We start from the raw sequence: 17,909 nt of genomic DNA, 5'->3' as shown, positions 1-17,909 counted from the left end.
AGTCATGAACCCAAAGCTGCTGAACGTTAGAGAAAAGTCCTTCAGTGGCTGAGGTGTGTGTGAGGACATGGATGGAACTGACAACGGATTTTCAGTTAAACCTTTATTAGCTGCACACAGACATGTTGGATTTCATGACATTAAAACCTGTTCATGCACAATAATTCATCTTTATCTTACAGAATATACACCTCACATTCACCCCACAAACACACAGCGGTGCAGGCTCTGGCCCCTCCCACAACAGCTGATATCAGAGCGATATCAGGATCACCTGTGCAGGTAAACCCGACCGCATGAAGGTGTTAGAGCCGCAGAGGAGGAAGATTTTAGCAAAAGCAATCATCATAAATTAACACATCCTGTTAACATTTAAGGTGGAGCAGCAGGGATCGGGCCACAGTAACACCACCTTTTCTTAACCCTGGGGGCGGCATGCTAGGATGCTCTGTGGCGTCACACTCTCACGGTTTCCTGCAGCAGGACACTCGTGTGCACGTGAACGTACGCGATGATTTGCGTCCCGTCGAGTCGTCTCCTCGCCACGGAGACCGGGCTCACACGGTGGAGGGCTTCATCAACGCCTGCTCCCCAAACAGCTGCTTGAAGTGAGCCACGTGCTCCTCGCAGTGCTCACCTGGGTTGAAGGCGGGGCTTCCCCTGAGTCGCTGGTTTCTCTGCTGGAACGACCTAAACACCGTGTAGAACAGCATCTGGTCTCCGGTCTGCTGCGCCGCGTCCAGGAACTTCCGCGCAGACGCGTTGTCGTGGCCACCTGCGCCGGGAGAAACACGTCAGGGCGAGTTTGCGTTAAACACATTCGTGTGTGTGAGGGAGGAAACGCCTCAGGATCAACGCACCGACGCTGCGGATGAATCTGAGCGCGCCCAGAACCTGCTGCTTCGACAGCAGAACCTCGATGATCTCGTCGTTGGCCGTGGACAGACGCTGTGAACGCAAACAGGAAGTTTACAGCGATGAACCAATGAAATGACCACGTGAAGGTTTTTAAGCTTGTTTGGTACCTTCAGCATGTCCAGGGACAGCTGGTGTGCGGGTGGGTACGTGCTCTCCAGAGACAGCAGCAAACACGCCTGAGAGGACACAATTCAACAATGAGACACTGAAACGATGGACGTAACCAGCACGTCGAGGAAGACGAGCTCTGCTCGGGCTCAACGGGAGATGAGGGGCGTCGACAGACCCGCAGACTCGGCGTCTCAGGATGAGCTCCTGGTTTGAACTCACCAGAGGTTTGGAGTCGCTGAGGACGTGGTACTGCAGGAACTGGTGCAGCATGTAGAACAGGTTGTGTTGCACCAGCGTCTTGATCACCAGCTCGTACAGGTAATGCTGGAAAAAACCATTACAGGTGTTACCAGGACCAGTAACAATCCCAGCCTGCTCGCGTGGCTCTGCTGAGTTACCTGGACGGTGATCTGGAACTGGTTCAGAGAGCGGATGTACTCCATCAGCACGGCGATGATGAACTTGTGGGAGACGCCCTGCGGGCACAGAGCAGGAAGTTCATCACATCACCTGGTTTGAAAACGTTTGGGTGGAAACTCACAGGAGCCCGTGCGGCGTACCTTCCTCTCCGTGAACGAGGACAGGACGTGCGTGTACATGTCCGACTGGTCGATGACGGCCTGAGTTCTGACCGGACGCTTCTGGGCGGCGCTTCCTCGGCTCGGTCCGGACTCCATCGCCTGCAAACGGGGGGAAAAAAAAAAAAAAAACCCTGTTAGAAATCAGATCAGGTGACTTTAGGGAGCAGGAAGCTCCGTGGGTGCCTCACCTGAGTGTAGCTCTGCTCCGCCTCCAGGTAATCTTTGTACACCTGGTTGAGTTTGTCAAACACGGTCGCCACAACAGGAAGACTTCCCTTCTCGCCGACCTCCAGAACTGCAACACAGACAGAAGAGTGGGACTTTGGCTCGTGGCACAGCTCGCCGTTCAGAGGAAATAACAGCATGAATGTGCGAACTACAGGTCGAGCTGCTGCCTCAGATTGTGCCTGGTGTTACTGGTTTCACTGGTTTCTACATCCCCTCATTCCTGGCTCACAGCTTATTTTATGTTTTACGGAGCATCGAAGCAGAAACGTCGACCCAGAGGAGCAGCTGCATCCTCAGGTGAGTCGCTCTGGTTTTCTTCATAACCAGAGCGCCGTCTCATCATCAGCTTCGATTTCTGATCAGAGTCTAAAGACGAGCGGCGGTTAGATACGCACTCTGCGAGCAGACCGACAGGATGACCATCTTGCACTCTCTGCGCCGTAACAGGAAGTCCATCAGTTTGCCTTTGTCCTGCAGCAGGTTGACTGTGGGCGGCAGCTTCACCTGCAGGTACCACAGGTAACCTGAAACAGCAGAAATGATGCTGTGGATGGTGGAACAATCATTTTTAGTCCGTTCACAGAATTGTTGTTTGACTTGTGTGCGAGAAAATGAAACGTCTCTGACGTCGGGCTCAGATAAAACAGGATTTCCATCAGGGCTGCTCTACTGCAGGAGACGCCTGGACTGAACTTCAACCCCACCATGGATTCACCCTGAACGTAGCATTAAGTGTATTTTCTCCATTGTGCGTTTGCGTTTGCTCACCTTCGCTGGCGCTGATGATGATGTCTGGCTGGAAGACGCTCCAGGAGGAGGAGTCTGGAGTGACGCTGAGGAAAAGAAACGCCTGAGACTGGCAGCGAATCAAACATTTACTGTGAGGAAAGGATACAGAGCTGACACGGCACCGGAGGCTGCGAAGGAACGGCCGCCGGCCCTGCGGGGAAGACGAGAGGACGGTGAAGAAGAAGCACAGCTTCACAGCAGAGCGTCACCTTCACGACTAACTAAGCAGCATCGTCGATAAACAGCAGAGGTCTGCAGTCGGTGCCAACCTCACGCTTCGGATTCTAATCCCAGCTTTCGATGCTTTGCTCCTCTCAGCTTCACTTCTGTTTCACAGCTACTTAAAGGCGCAGGTTCGATTCTGTGCTCTTCTCACGGGTGCCTGTAACTCCTCTGCTGTTAATCACATACTTCCTGTTCAACTAACTCATTTCATCTATTCAAAGCTGAACGTTTGCAGTTCGATCACATCTTGATTCATTGGTAGCTTTCGTGCGTACCTGACAGCGGGATCCTGTAGGGGTGGATGGACCTGGCGGGCAGGACGGGCTGGTGGATGTTCAGGGCACAGTCGGGCTCCTTCAGCTTGATGTCGAAGATCAGCGAGGTCTGAATGACAGAGCATGAAGCCGGTTTAACAAAAATACCTGAGATCATCAGCTCCACCGTGCCCGGCGCCTCAGAGGAAGGACGGGGCTCTAACCTGCGAGCTCTGGTGATGAACCACCACCAGGTTGTCGACGATGTTCAGAGCGAACTTGCCCGTCGTGTTCAGCTTCAGCACGTGACTCTTCTTACAGGAACCTTCCCTGAGCCACACAGAGGGAACACGAGAGCCTGGATTTAAAGCGTCAGCGCGTTTTAAAGCTCCAGTCCAGCAATCAGCAGACGCTGCGGAGCGTTTACCTGGACAGGTGGTACAGCACCACCTCTGCACTGGGACTGTTGGCCGTCCTCGAGTGATGCTTCAGGTACATCACGTACAGCTGACCATAGCTGCAAACACATAGTTAAGTCATTGTTGTTGTTTTTTTAAGTGCAGCACAAACAAAAGAAAATAACCCAGCCTGTGAATTACATGGTTGCCATGGCGATGTCTCTCTCCGACAGGCTGAGTTTGGCGGGTTTGGGGACAACCGGCAGCTCGATCTCAAACTTGGACATCTTGGACATGGTCCCGTTCTGGAACAGCAAAACAAAGTTTCCTCACATCAGCTGACCTCGACTGCAGGTGAAGCCACGCCCACTCTAGAAATGATCCATTCAGGATGCACAATGAAGCGATGTGGATGTGCTGCTGCACAGAAACGGCCTCTAAACCGACCAATGAACGCACGCACACTGAAATCAAAATGACGGGCTTTGTGTTGCTATAGCGACGTGAGTATCCGCCTCACCCTGAAGGCGAAGGGCTGCAGGATGTTCCCCTGCACGGTGGTGGACAGCAGGATGACGGCGGTCTCGGGGCAGTACTGGTACCAGTTCACGTTGATGCTCTGACTCTTCAGCAGCTTCAGGCTGCGCTTGTCTGGAAACACCTGAGCACACAGGAGGTCATGACATCACAGCTGAACAGGTAAAGCTCAGGTGAGCCTGAGGCACACACAGACACTTTTCACGTTTATCGTCTTAAATGACGAGAACCAAAGTGCCAGGCATCAAACTGATGTCACTTCCTGTTTGTCCTTGTAGAACGCACACATGGAGATGAGACGTTTCAACAGGTCAAACACTGAATTGTTCCTTTGAACTCTCCAATCAGAGGACATTGTATGAAGATTTGAGTCACATGACCACGCAGAGCCGAACACTCAGCACAGCTCTCTGTGGGCGAGCTGTTCGGGTTACCTGGTAAAACTCGATTCCCTGGTCGGTTATGAAGACGACCTCGTTCCAGTTGGTCCAACAGAAACCTAAAATGCTGGCGTTCTTCGTCTGCGGAGCGACACAAACATCATGAGCCCAGTTCGTCCGTCAGCAGACGGCCTGCAAACAGCAGGAACTGCAGCGTACCTTACACTCCTGACTGAACTCTGTGTGCGGGTAGTCGGGGATGAAGTTGATGAAATCCTGCCAACACAAAAACAGCGTTTGCCCGGATCAGAAACATTCAAAACAGAAACGTCACATTTGAAACCATCGCTAACCAAGCATGCGTGACCTGCATGACCAGAAGGAAAAAAATAACAAACATTTACAATAAAAACTGAACTTCCAACAAAAAATTCAACATTTACAAATAAAAAGGTTTGTATCATAAATTCTCCACTAGAGGCAGAGGCACAGTTTTATCAAATAAGTGTGCAGGATTTTAGAAACGAGACCACAATGAGGCGAAATAAGGCAGGAGCCCCGCCGCTCCTCTGCGCCTATTAAGACCATGTCTGAGTGTCCCTGAACTCACCACAGACTTGGAGGTTCTCTGCACAGCCAGGATCTTGTTACCGATGGAAAACTTGATGCATTTTACTTCTCCTTTATCGTCCATCCTGACGAGTCAAACACACAGTTTACATAAGCATTCCCGTTTTACTGATCTAAACACTGCCAGTGAACGCATTGCTCCAGTTTCAGCCTCTCCAGTCACTCTGACCTCTGACCTGAAGGCTTTAAAGACCCAGCAGCAGCATGAAGCCGAGAGTTTCAGTATCTGGGACAAGTTATTCAACTTTCAGAGCGTCGTCAGGCATTGGGGAGATAACCTAAACCCACTTTAGATGGAACTTGCACACATAAAGGAGGGGGGGGGGGGTCACAGGGAAGCGTGGGTTTGAGTTGAAGAACACCTTCCAAAGCATACCCAGCTGTGTGCAACGCCTTCATTAGCATCTCCAGGCCCGGCTTCAACCACCAAGAATAACCCAGAGCTGTGAAGGTTTACCCTCATGTGGCGACAGGTACAAATAAAGATTAAAAACACGGACGTGCTTTATCTTTAAATCCACGAACCTGAAGGCGACGCTGCTCTTGTCATCAGGACCTTTAACCACCACCCCGGTGGCTCCACCTGAACGCACTGCGAACACCTGGAGAAAGAAAACAGATGTCGGACAGCTGCACACAGGTGTGTTTAATATAACACGCAAACACCAGAGCGGTGTAAGTCTGAGCAACTTTTACTGACACAAGAGATGAAAATGTCCTCTATCACTCAAATATGGCGAAGAAGAGGCCACACCTGTAAAAACGAACCAAACAAAATGAAGCATGTTTGGGAGAATTTCACGTCAGCTGATCGTGGTTCAGATTAATCGCAGTTTAATAGCAGCTGACAGTGAGTGAAGTCCTCCGGGTTACTTCTTATTTTTCATAGTCAGAGCTTAATTTAAGCCAGTTAACATCCTAAATAAAATAATCAATTATTAAATATGTTTTAAAGAAACTCCACTGTCACATTTTACCGGAAATGTTCCAGTTTTTGAACTTATTCATTTAAATCCGCCGGCAGAAGTTTTGCTAGCTGTTAGCTGTTAGCCGTTAGCTCACCTGCTTGTTGGCCTCGTCGAAGAAGACGTTGTTGACGCTCGAGGCATGTTCGAACTGCACGGGGTTCTCGCTCAGCTCCAGGTAATGCTCCTCGGCCATCCTTCGCACCTGGCCGCCGCTTTATTTCGCAGGTTTCCGCTCGGTTCTGCCTCCAGACTCCGGCCTCTGATCGCGGAAGAAGAGCGAAGCAACCGGCCAGAGACACGACTTCCACTGCAGCCTTCACAATAAAAGCAGGAGTTTTATTGTTAGATGTTCATATCCTCTGAGGCTCTGTATAAAACGGAGGAGGCTTCCAGCAGTGGCGTTGTTGTGGGAGTTGAGCTACTGCCTCTTGCAGGTCACTGCACAGTCAACAATACTGGTGCTTATTATTTTTAGTGTATCACTTTATATGTTAGGAGATATTTTTATTCTCCTTCATCTTTTTTCAGTTGCTCCCTGTAAGAGTGACCACAGCAGATCATCAGCCTCCGTGTCACTCTTTCCCTAGAATCAACCCTCTGTGCGTCCTCTTTCTCTACATCAGTGAACCTCTTCCTGTTTTCCTCCTGCCTGACAGCTTCATCTTCATCATCCGATGTCCAAGTTTTGGGCAAATCAAACAAGCGGATCATAAAGAAGGAAATTACTTTCCCCCAGCTCGCACAGGGGTGCTCAGCAATCGGGTGCGAGAGACAAGATCAGAAATGTCTGAGGCCGTTTTTCACAAAGTTAAAGTTGTTCAGTGTCTTCTGCACGAGTGAGGGGAGAGCGGAGCAGCATCTGTGAAGCAGATTTACCAACCTGACCTCATCTCTTACCAACAGCTGTGGGCACCAGCAGAAGCGATCTTCTTCCAAAGAGTGCGTGGACTCCGCCTGAGAGACAGGAAACGGTACTCCACATTACAAGGTGCAAACCAAGGTGGTTCAGCATGTGACCAGGACGCCTCCTCCTGGATGTGGATGGGTGCCTGAAGATGGATGCAGCTGACATGAAACACCAGCAGATCCCGTGTTTGGAGCAGGAATCATAATAATCAGATAAAAAAGGAAAGCACCCGTTGAACACCTGTTTACGAGAGATGTGATCAGCTTATCAGCCCGTTTATGTTTCGTCACACTTTTAATGTTCACTACAGGACTAGTCCTGCTTTAGGACAGTTAACGTGGACGTTCTTGATTTATTAGCATCCCTCCAAAGTAAGGTCAAACTGGAGGGCAAAAAACATTTTATTCTGAAGGCCATCAGTTTACACAGGAAGTCCCCCTCACACAAAGTCATGTGACAGATCATGTGCTGGTTAGTGTTTACTTCCCTTGGAGCTCCTGAGTTCTCACAGATAAGGATTATGTTCTTACAAAATAAAAGCCAACAAGAAGAATTTTCCATGTTTGTGTTTTATTCTGAATTTGCACCATGAGACCAACATCCTGTTGAAAACCCGACATTACTGTTGAAGCTAGCAGCAGACAGCAGGGCTTCCTGCAGGCACACCTGCTCTCCTCCACTGTAAACATCTGAAATCAGCAGACCTGTTCATAACGTTTCATTCTCACTCTTGAACTTCCTGCTTTGACCCAACCCTCCATGCCTCCTGAACACAGGAAAACAGGAGCTTTAATGTTTTTACTAGAAGAAAAATTTATTCATTTGATTTTACAACAGTGAGGTTTCAGCTGATTTCTACTTGTTTCTAAAGTTTTTGAGGGTAAATCTGTTTTCCTGCAGCGTGATGGTAATAAGAGCGCCTCGGTGACGCAGCAGCTCGTTTCCCCCTGAAGTCGGGTTTTAATCTACGAAGCGTTTACAAAAACACACACTGCGAGCAGCGTGGGACAATCTTAGCAGGAAGACCCGAGCCTCAGGAAACCGCCTCTGATCGTCTGACGCTCTGACTTTAACGTCCAATGTGATTAAACGTTAACCCCGCCCCCTCACTCTTCCCGTTTACAGGAAGCAGCGAGTAGGGTGGTGGGTTGGAGGTGCCGAGGCGTCGTCCTCGTCCTCCGTTCATCTCTTTTTCGGATTTGTCTAAAAACACGGCGGGATCATGAAGAATCTGCGAGCTGTGCGGGCGTTAGTCATCGGCGTCGGGCTCTAAAGGGGGGCCGCCGTCCTCCGAGGTCACCGGGAAGGTTTTCTTGCCTCGTTTCTGGATGTGGTCTTCGTTCCTCTTCTCCAGCGCCACGATCTGTCGAGCAGAGAGACGCCGCGTGACTCCAGCTGCTTCTTAACCACACAGTGTTGAACTTTTTCTCTAATTTAACGACCCCACGAGAATTTAACCGGCACCAAAACATCAGACAACCCTGATAACTGAGGATCATCAACCTGCAACATCTGCGTTACCTCTGCCATGAACTCGGCCTCGTCCTCGGCGCCCACGGGGATGTTCAGGCCGGTCACGGCGTTGAAAAGGTCATAGGTGCTCATGGCCTCGCTCACGCCTCTCTTCTGGAAGAACTGGAGCGACAAACGATTTAAATAAAAACGAGTGAAATCGTGAGTCAGGTTTAAATTTCGTGATCCAGCAGAGAGGAGACGGGCTTACCGTGGAAACGTTCCTGCAGTCTCTGAAGAGGAACTCCAGACCGTGGGGGTGGGTGGGCTCCACGGACTGACTCACGTCAATCAGCCACACCTGCAATGAGAGCGAGGGTGACTGATGACATCACAGAGGGTAAGAGGGGGAGGAGGACAGGTAAAAGCAGGGCAGCTTAACTCCCTCCCGATTCTGCCCCCTCTCCCCTCTCTCCTCCACGGTCTCACTGAACTCTGTCTCTCACACACACACACACACACACACACACACTCTCTGACTCACTCACTGGCCTGCACCAGTTACCAGTCACTTTGTGGAGCATTGGACTGCCATTACCTCATAAGACTTTGTTGTTACACTTTCTCTTACCGTATATTACTAAATCTCCATTTGCACTATTTGCCTATTTGCACTACTCTGCCTGGTTTACACCCAATGTCATTTACCCATTATATTGTATATTGTATAGCTTTCTTGTTATATGTAAAATTGTATTTATTTAAATTTTTACTTTTTAATTATTTTACCTGCATTTTTTAATCACTCTTATATTTAAATGTTCATTTGCTATTTATCTAGGGTTTGAGAGTAACGTCGTTTCTATTCTCTGTATGTCCTGTACATGTGGCAGAATCGACAAATAAAGTTGACTTTGACTTTGAGCTGTACCTTCCCTTCGTGCCACAGCATGTTGTATTCGCTGAGGTCGGCGTGGACCAGGTTGCACTCCTGATACAGCTGCTGCATCACCTGCACGGGAAGACGGCAAGTAGCCGCTGTCAGACGTCTTCTTCTCAGACTCAAAATGAAACTGAATTTAATCCTGACAGAGACGTCTGCAGGAGAAAGGAATGAAAACAAAGAAGCGGACTTCCTGTGGGCGTACGTACGTGGAGGACTTGGTAGTAGGCGTTCTTCAGGTCCTCTGAGTTCAGCATGGCGTCTTTGAGTTTGGGGGCGGGGACGTGGTCTTTGCCGATGAACGACATCACCAGGATGTGTTTCTTCAGCAGGACCACCTCCGGGCACGGGATCTCGGCCTTCTTCATCCTGAAAGCACACAGCCGGGGTTTAGGTCACGGAGCGGCTCCCGCCGCCCCCCCGTGGACTCCACTCACCTGCCCAGGTTGTGCATCTCCTTCTCGGCCCACAGACGGATGATCTTGCGTGGGTTCAGTTTGCTGAAGCGGTCCTTGAAGCGGTAGTCGTCTTTGATGTAGCGGTCTCTGTTCTTGAACTCGTTCAGCGTCGTTTTAAACACCTTCAGCACCACCTCGTCTGGGACGGGCTGCTCCTCCAGGCTGACGCACACACACACACACACACGGACACACACACACACACGCACACACGGACACACACACGGACACACACACACACACGCAGACACGCGGACACACACACGCAGACACGCACACGCAGACACGCACACACGCAGACACACACACGCAGACACACACACGCAGACACACACACGCAGACACGCGCACGCAGACACGCGCACGCAGACACGCGCACGCACGCACGGACACACACGGACACACACGGACACACGCACACACACGCGGACACGCGCACACACACGCGGACACGCGCACACACACGCGGACACGCGCACACACACGCACAGACACACACGCACACACACACGGACACACGCACGAACACACGCACGAACACACGCACGGACACACACGGACACACACGGACACAGTAAATCAAACACCACCTGTGGGCAGGTGTGCGTTTCCCGTCTCAAAGCATTTGTAACCTCGCGGCTGATTTTCCCGCTCACCTCCCTCCGTCGGCGTGGAACACCACAGACTCCTTCCCGGTGCTGATGCAGCCGTTGATGTTTTCCAGCACGCCGGCGTTCACCATCTTGTACATCAGCAGGCGAGTGCGAGGGTCCACGGCTTGCTCCTGAGGAGAGAGGAGGAGGAGTCAGAGAGCTTCAGCATCCTGCAGCGGGCGGAGGGCGTTTCCATACGTACGGCGGTGGAGTGCTCCTTCTTCTCGTGCAGCCTGGCGCTGCGTCTCTGCTCGCTGTAGCAGTGCCGCTTCAGGGAGTTAAACACCTGATTGGACAGCTTCAGGTCCATCCCCAGGCCGTCACCGACGTGGACCTCCGGGGCAAACTGGACGAGGGAGAACGGCACGCAATGAAAACGGCGGTGCGGCTGATACCTGCTGTGTTAGAGACGCACACACTCTGTTCTCCACCTGCTCCACCCGGAGCTGCCCAGCAGCTACAGCGTCCCACTTCAACCTGCCGTGCTGCTGAGGCCAAAACGAAGCTTTGAAAGCCGCGCAGGCTTCATCTGAGCGACACGAGAACTCTTTTTGTTTTCAGACAACGAGCTACAAATCAGATATTTAAGCAAAGCGAGCTCGGCCATCTTACGTTGTCCATGCGTGCCGTGTTCTTGCGGCCGCAGGTCACTTCGTCATGTTTGGTGGTGATGTTCTTCCCCTTCCCCGTGAAGCCTTTCCTCGGTGTGGTCTGAGGTTTGTCTGAGACGACACACACACACACACACACACACACACACACACACACACACACACACACACAGAAAAGGATGATGGTGAAGTTGAGACAGAGTGTAAAGAAGCTCAGCGACTGACGCGTCAGGCCGCCGTTTGGCGCTCTGACGTGTTGCTGTGATTTTGTCCTCCCCTGCAGGCGTCCTACCGGCTCTGTAGGGGTCGTGTCTCGTGTCCTGCCAGTCGACCTCGTCCCCGGAGCTGTCGCTGTCGTCGTACGGATGAACCATGCGGTAGTTCTCGAAGGAGATGGACACTAAAACAGAAACGTGTCACACTTTGAATTAAACTTTATTAACCGCCGTTCACAGACACGCCGACCGTGGCGCCTTCAGAACTTCAACTGCTTCACATAACCCGAAGCTTTCTGAATCACCTTTGCTGTCCCCGTTGAACTTCTTCTCCTCGCGCCGCAGCTGGTCGTCGAACTCGCGGTCGAACTGCATCTGCAGCATCTGGGCGAGCATCAGGTCGCTGGTGGTGTCGGGGGCGTCGTCGGGCAGCAGCTCGGCTGCAGGACTGAGAGACAGACGCGTTACCACCTGAGAACCTTTTAAAGCTCTTGATTTACTGACGACAGGAACGTTTGACGTTAACAGGACGGAAACTTTTAACCCTCAGAAGCTTCAACGGGAACTCTTACTCAGAGAGCGCCGGGAAGACGGCATTCTCCTCGTCCAGCTGCTTCGCCAGCTGTTCGCTCATCACCTCAGCGAGAGAGCAGGCTGGAGCCGCCGGGGCCGCCGAACCCCACGGGCTCTGACAGTGACAAGGAATAGACACATGAAATCAGAATCAGAATACTTTATTGATCCCTGGGGGAAATTATTTTTTGTTACAGTGCTCCATTTTAAACCAACATTAAGACAAGACAGACAATACGCTAACTAAGAATAGTACAATATATACATACATACATACATAAGTCACTTATAAATAAATAGTTGGAAAAGAAACATGTGTAGTTGTAGCAGCAAACAGTGTGTTAAGTGGATGCGTTGTACAGGGAGATGGCCATGAGTAATCAGTAATCACATGAGTAATCAGAGTACTTGGATCATGTTACTGACATTACGATTACCTCAGGTTTCTTTGATCTTCAGTTTTATACTAATTCACTGTTTATATTCACACACATTCTTTAATGTTCCACAGATTTAAATGGATATTTATTGTTTTTACTTCTGTTTTACACATTTTATTATTTTATGTGTTTGTGGTGAGCTTTTATCTTTTGCATCATATACATATATTATTTTATATCACACTCCCTTTTTGTGAAGCGTGTGCAGTCCAACACGGGACTGTATGACATCATTTCTCTCCTGATACCAACAGTTTCTGGATTGTTTTCTGGAATCTTTGTTATTGATTATTTGGTCAAAAAATAGTCCAAAAATCCCCCAAAATGTCCTGATTTACTCTACGGACGTCCCCCAAACTCAGGATATCTTAATGACAAAAACTATCTGACAAATTATCAGAAAGAAAAACAGAAGATAAGAAAAATCTGTCATCATAAAAACTTTTTCTTGATTATCAGCTAATAAAATTCAAATACTGGTGCAGTCAGAGCTTATTTTAGCCAATGAGCTGAAGTTTAAACTGGTGGAAACGGAGTCGAGAGTTTAGTGTTTTTTAAATGTTGGTTTTTCACAGATGGATGTTTCTTATTTCCTCCAGTCCGCCTTCAGTCGAGCCTCGGTGCTGCATGAACAGGTGAGTCAGGAGCTACAGGTGGGCCTGAGACACCAGGCACAGAAGAACATGTTCAGACATGTCTGAAGCACAGCTGGTTATTATTTACAGTCTGGGGCAGGAGTGTTAAATATAAGGCCCGGAGTCCACAAATGGCCCGGCAGAGGCTCCACTCTGGTCCACCGGACTTTGGAAATTATGGAGGACTTTTAACTGGATTTCCTGAAGTTTCACCGTTTTCCTCACTGACTCAGACCCCCTCACGAGCCACTACAGCACAGTAATTATGTTATAGACCGATAACTACACTTCCTGTTTACTGACAGTAAAACAAACACTGTTTTCTGATTACAGGACAGTCTGCGCCTCCGCAGCTCCCTCTGTAGCGTCACTTCTGTTATAGTTCAAGCCCACAGGCAGCTGATTTCTCTGTGACGAAGGAAAACTGATGTTACGGCTGAAACTCTCCCGGACTCGATGTGAAGCTAAACCTTTGGCTCACGAAACGTTTCCGGGATAAACAGGTGGAATCTAGAGGTGTGTCATCACAGAGGCTGTCTTGGCCCGGTCCAGTCCGGGTCAAACCGGCCAGCCTGTGGTCTGAGCTGAAGCATCGGTGAGCTCATCTCCTGCTTTAACCACCAGCTGACAGGCTGTTATCTAAAATAACACACAGCTCGGTGCTAACCCGGTGCCTCCCGGGTTATCTGCAACCAGAGCCTTTAAAGGAAACAGCCGCCATGGTAGCACTGGGAGCGGCTAACAGCAGCCGCGGCCGCTCCCCGAAGTCTAACCGATAACCGCGGCAGGAGAGCCGGGCAGAGGAGGGACCTACCTTCGGTGTCTGCGCTGTGACTCCTGATTGATCCATGATGATGACGATGATGATGATTATAGATCGATTCTCTCCGCGTGGGGTGAATGATGGCTAGCTGCTGAGCTAACGTTAGCTTTGAAACTTCCAGAAAGTAAGGTGAATAAAAACCTCCACGCGCTGTGACACCTGAGCCAAACTGTGCTGGACACTTCCGGAACCGCGACAGAAATAATTTACGAGCCGGAAACAGAAGATTTTTTAATAAACCAACGGCTGTAAGGAGGCAGAAGAGGCCGCACAGAGGAGCTTCACAGAACAGTTGACCCTTAGCACGACAGGAAGAACGTCACTGTTCAACTAAGACACTACTGCCCGCCTTCACAATAAAAGCCCTCCCACTTTTAAATTAATACGTTTCCAGAACTAAAATCTTCTGAAATCCAAATGTCTGCATCTTTAATCTCAATGTTTAGTTGTTTTCTTCCACTCCATTGATTTAAAATCGCCTGGAGGTCAAAAAGTCACAAAATCTGAAAAAAAAAAAACGCATGAGCATCAATTTATTTAAAAAGTAACACAAATCAAGCTTCTTTCCAGTGATGTATCATTTTCTACTTTTAATATGTTATTTTCTTTTTCATTTATTATATGAAAATAAAATAAAAGACAAATAAATGATTTAGCCTCAATAGCCAGAAATGTAACCACCGTTTACCATCAGCTAGCAGATATCACATCCAACCCAGTAATCTTGTCCCAGGCAAACTGGGTAAACTGGTGCCCGGACGTGTGCCCGGAGCAGACCCGGGACACCCTGGACAGATTCCATCTCTCAGCTGGGCTGGAAACGCATCAGCGCCCCCTGAATGAACCGCGTATTAAAAAGAAATCAGTAAAAAGACGATTAAAGATGAAACTTTTTAGAATATAATAAAACATGTTAACAATCAAGCAGCTAAATCAGTTACAAAGATTATTAATATTTATATTGAAAATGATATATTAGCACGTGTGTGGTGTGAAAGGTGAAATTTTCGATGTGAAATAAAATGTAAAAAAATGACGTATTTGAAAGCTTCATCATCTCTGCGCGTTCCGCATGCGCGTTCAGACTGTGCGGCTGCGCGCACGACCTACAATCTGTCAGCACAGGTTGACTCGCGAACGCGCTTCGCTGTCACAGGTGTGTAAAGTCACGCGGTGTTTACATTAACCAAACCGGAAGCCGCCCAAGTGGGACTTAAAAATAAAAGCAAAAAATGAAACAATCAGAAAATTGGATAAAATAATCGTTTTTATTTGTTGCAGGAAGGTCAAGGTCAAGGTCAAGGTAACTTTATTTATACCCAAAGGCAAGGTAAATTTGCTTTACAGAAAAATGACAGCATTTGGCATCCCTTTAAAAACACACATACCTAGTAAATATATAAAACTCACTGTGGCACATATATAGTAGTTTTGATATTTCGAATCAAAAACAGTTCTTATTTAATTCAGTGACAGCAACGGGGACAAAGCTATTTCTATAACGCTTTGTCCTGCATCTCGGAAATAGAAACCTCCGTCCTGAGGGAAGAAGCTGAAATTCACCCCTTAGAGGATGGGAACCATTTTTAAGGATTGATAAAGCCATCCTCTGTACCTGCTTAGAGTACAGGGAGGCTAAACAAGACTGTGGCTCACCTATCAGACGACTGGACCATCTCACTATCTGATTTAGAGAGTTTTTCTCTGTGACAGAGGTCTGACCAAACCATGCCACCAAACAAAAGGATAAAACAGACTCAATAAAAGAACGATAAAACAAAGTTAAAATTTTTTGGTCAATGTGGAAATGAACGAGTTTCCTAAGGCAATAAAGGTGCTGGTGACCCTTTTTACAAACTGATTTGCAATTTTGATCAAAGTTCAGTTTTTCATTTATTATGGTCCCAAGATATTTATATGATTGTACTTGCTCTATTTTCTGACCTTTAATTAAAGTGACTCCGTGCCCATTTTGTTGTTTCCTAAAGTCAACAACCATGTCTTTTGTTTTAGATATGTTCAGCTGGAGATAAGACTCCTCCCACCACTGAACAAAGTCATCAATGACTGGACCGTGGTTAATTTCACCCTCTTTCAGTAAGCTGACAATAACAGAGTCATCTGCATATTTAATAATGACCCTGTTTTCATGTCTGCCCTGACACATGTTTGTATAGAGAGTGAATAATAAGGGCGATAGGACGCAGCCTTGAGGAGAACCTGTGGAGGAGAACACTGGGTCAGACAGAACCCCATTTATTCTCACTCTTTGTGACCTGTCAGTTAGAAAATCTAAAATCCAGCCCAGCAGGTTTTTCCTGATTTCAAACTGTTCTAAAAGTCTTTTAATTAAAATATGGGGCTGTGTTGTATTAAAAGCCGAAGAAAAATCAATGAAAAGAAGTCTTGCAAAAGTCCCTTTACTCTCTACATGTTTAAGAATCAGATTTAGTAAAGTCAAAAGTGCGTCCTCCACTCCTCTGTTGGGCCTGTATGCAAACTGCATTGGATCCAGCTGACCTTCAGTCTCTTCATAATCACATTTCTGAGGATTTTTTCAAAGACTTTCATGACAACTGAAGTGAGGCAACAGGCCTGAAGTCGTTTAGATTTAGGGACAGGAACCACGACTGCTTCTTTGCAAAGAGAGGGCACATGTTGTGTTTGCAAGGATTTGTTAAAAATAACCTGAAATATAGGACTGAGTTCATCAGCACAAGATTTAATTAGGCGGCACTAATATTATCAGGGCCCTGGCTCTTATTCACACTGACTGTATGAAAGGCCTTTTTAACATCGCTGAGTTCAATGATAAAGTGCTGAGTATCTCTCAGTTTCTGTTTCAGTTCCAAAATATCCTCGCTGAAATCAGAAGAACTAAAACGAGCATAAAACATGTTTAAAGCATTTGAAAATCTCTGTCTGAATTAAAACCATCTAAAATGATCTGACTGCTGCTCTGGGGATTTTGAAACCCTGCTATGGTTTTCATACAAGTCCAGGCAGACCCAAAACTTTTTGCAGCAAATTTGCTTTCAAGAAGGTTTTTGTCTGTTTTGCTTTCAAAATCTCGATTTTCATTTCCTTGGTGGCTGTCTGAAAATCGGTAACAGCCCCCTCTTTAAAGGCCTGTCTCTTTTTCCTTAAACAGGATTTGACACTTTTAGTGACCCATGGCTTATTGTTAGCGTAGACTTTAACGCGCTTACGGGGTATAATCATGTCTTTACAAAATACTGCATAAGAGCTAGTAACATCCACCAAAGTGTCGAGATCATCTCCACAAGACTGAATAAAAACTTCCCAATCTGTAAGCACAGATTCTTCTGACCATATGTCAACATCCTTAGTCTTTGTCTTCTCTCGTTTTAAGACAGTTTTGTAGATGGGCAGAAGATGCACACAGTTATGGTCAGAAGATCCCAGAGGAGGAAGCGGGAGGGATTTATAAGCATTCTTCACCGATCCGTAACAAAGGTCCAACATTTTATCCCGTCTGGTAGGACAGGATACATATTGATACAGATTGCCCAAAGTTGATTTAAGGGAGACATGGTTAAAGTCCCCCATTATAAAGTTTGGTGCATCAGGAGAAAGCGCCTGCAGCTTCTGCACTACGTCTGAAATGATGCTGCAAGTGGAGGCGGGGTGAGCCTTCGGGTGAATGTAAACTACGGTAATAAAAAGTTGTGGAAACTCACGGGGGAGATAAAAAGGGCGCAGTGACACAGATAAAAGTTCAACATCTGGTGTACAAATACACTCTCTAACAGTCACAGCGCTACAATAAAGATAATTGATTGATTGAATCTTTATTTTGAACATGTTGAAAAAGTACAACAACATAGAATTAAGAAGACACAAACAAACAAAGCAAAACAAAAGGAAAACGAGCAAAAACAACTACGAATAACTTTCATGTTCAAAAAGCAGCAGGAAGAAGCACGAGCTTATTTAATCCCACCCCCTGTCCACTATCTAGTAATCAACAGACCTCCTTACAATCACATTATATGTTACGTGTATTTTTTTTAAATGTATTAATTATATGTGTATCTGTCTTTCTATCTATCCATACATACGTATATACACATACACACATATACACATTTTCAGTAACCCCAGTAACCTCAAAGGATACACAACCTACAGATATATACACCCACACCAACATACCCGT

General features: G+C 47.6%; 2 protein-coding genes across 2 annotated transcripts; both read right to left on the bottom strand.

Annotated features, from left to right (window-relative positions):
• Positions 1-88: 88 nt before the first annotated feature.
• On the bottom strand, positions 89-6,348 carry rmc1 (regulator of MON1-CCZ1). Its single transcript, XM_004572871.6, has 20 exons — positions 6,114-6,348; positions 5,577-5,653; positions 5,032-5,116; positions 4,641-4,697; positions 4,476-4,562; positions 4,025-4,165; positions 3,706-3,809; positions 3,534-3,623; positions 3,331-3,436; positions 3,128-3,236; positions 2,734-2,778; positions 2,607-2,660; positions 2,234-2,362; positions 1,799-1,905; positions 1,590-1,709; positions 1,428-1,505; positions 1,249-1,353; positions 1,026-1,094; positions 861-948; positions 89-775 (listed from the first exon to the last, which is right to left on the bottom strand). Exons 1-20 carry the CDS (start codon positions 6,210-6,212, stop codon positions 558-560), a joined length of 1,968 nt encoding a protein of 655 aa, XP_004572928.1. The 5' UTR covers positions 6,213-6,348; the 3' UTR covers positions 89-557.
• Positions 6,349-7,477: 1,129 nt separating this feature from the next.
• Positions 7,478-14,051, bottom strand: riok3 (RIO kinase 3 (yeast)). The gene is made up of 13 exons (XM_014410918.4): positions 13,721-14,051; positions 11,831-11,946; positions 11,564-11,706; positions 11,336-11,443; positions 11,045-11,154; positions 10,635-10,778; positions 10,436-10,563; positions 9,759-9,941; positions 9,531-9,690; positions 9,310-9,390; positions 8,650-8,739; positions 8,448-8,561; positions 7,478-8,289 (listed from the first exon to the last, which is right to left on the bottom strand). The coding sequence occupies exons 1-13, from the start codon at positions 13,754-13,756 to the stop codon at positions 8,176-8,178; spliced, it is 1,527 nt and encodes a 508-aa protein (XP_014266404.2). The 5' UTR covers positions 13,757-14,051; the 3' UTR covers positions 7,478-8,175.
• Positions 14,052-17,909: the final 3,858 nt, after the last annotated feature.

Source organism: Maylandia zebra, linkage group LG9, assembly GCF_041146795.1.
Source record: "Maylandia zebra isolate NMK-2024a linkage group LG9, Mzebra_GT3a, whole genome shotgun sequence".
Classification (NCBI taxonomy): domain Eukaryota; kingdom Metazoa; phylum Chordata; class Actinopteri; order Cichliformes; family Cichlidae; genus Maylandia; species Maylandia zebra.
This window is presented reverse-complemented; position numbering and strand designations above follow the sequence as displayed.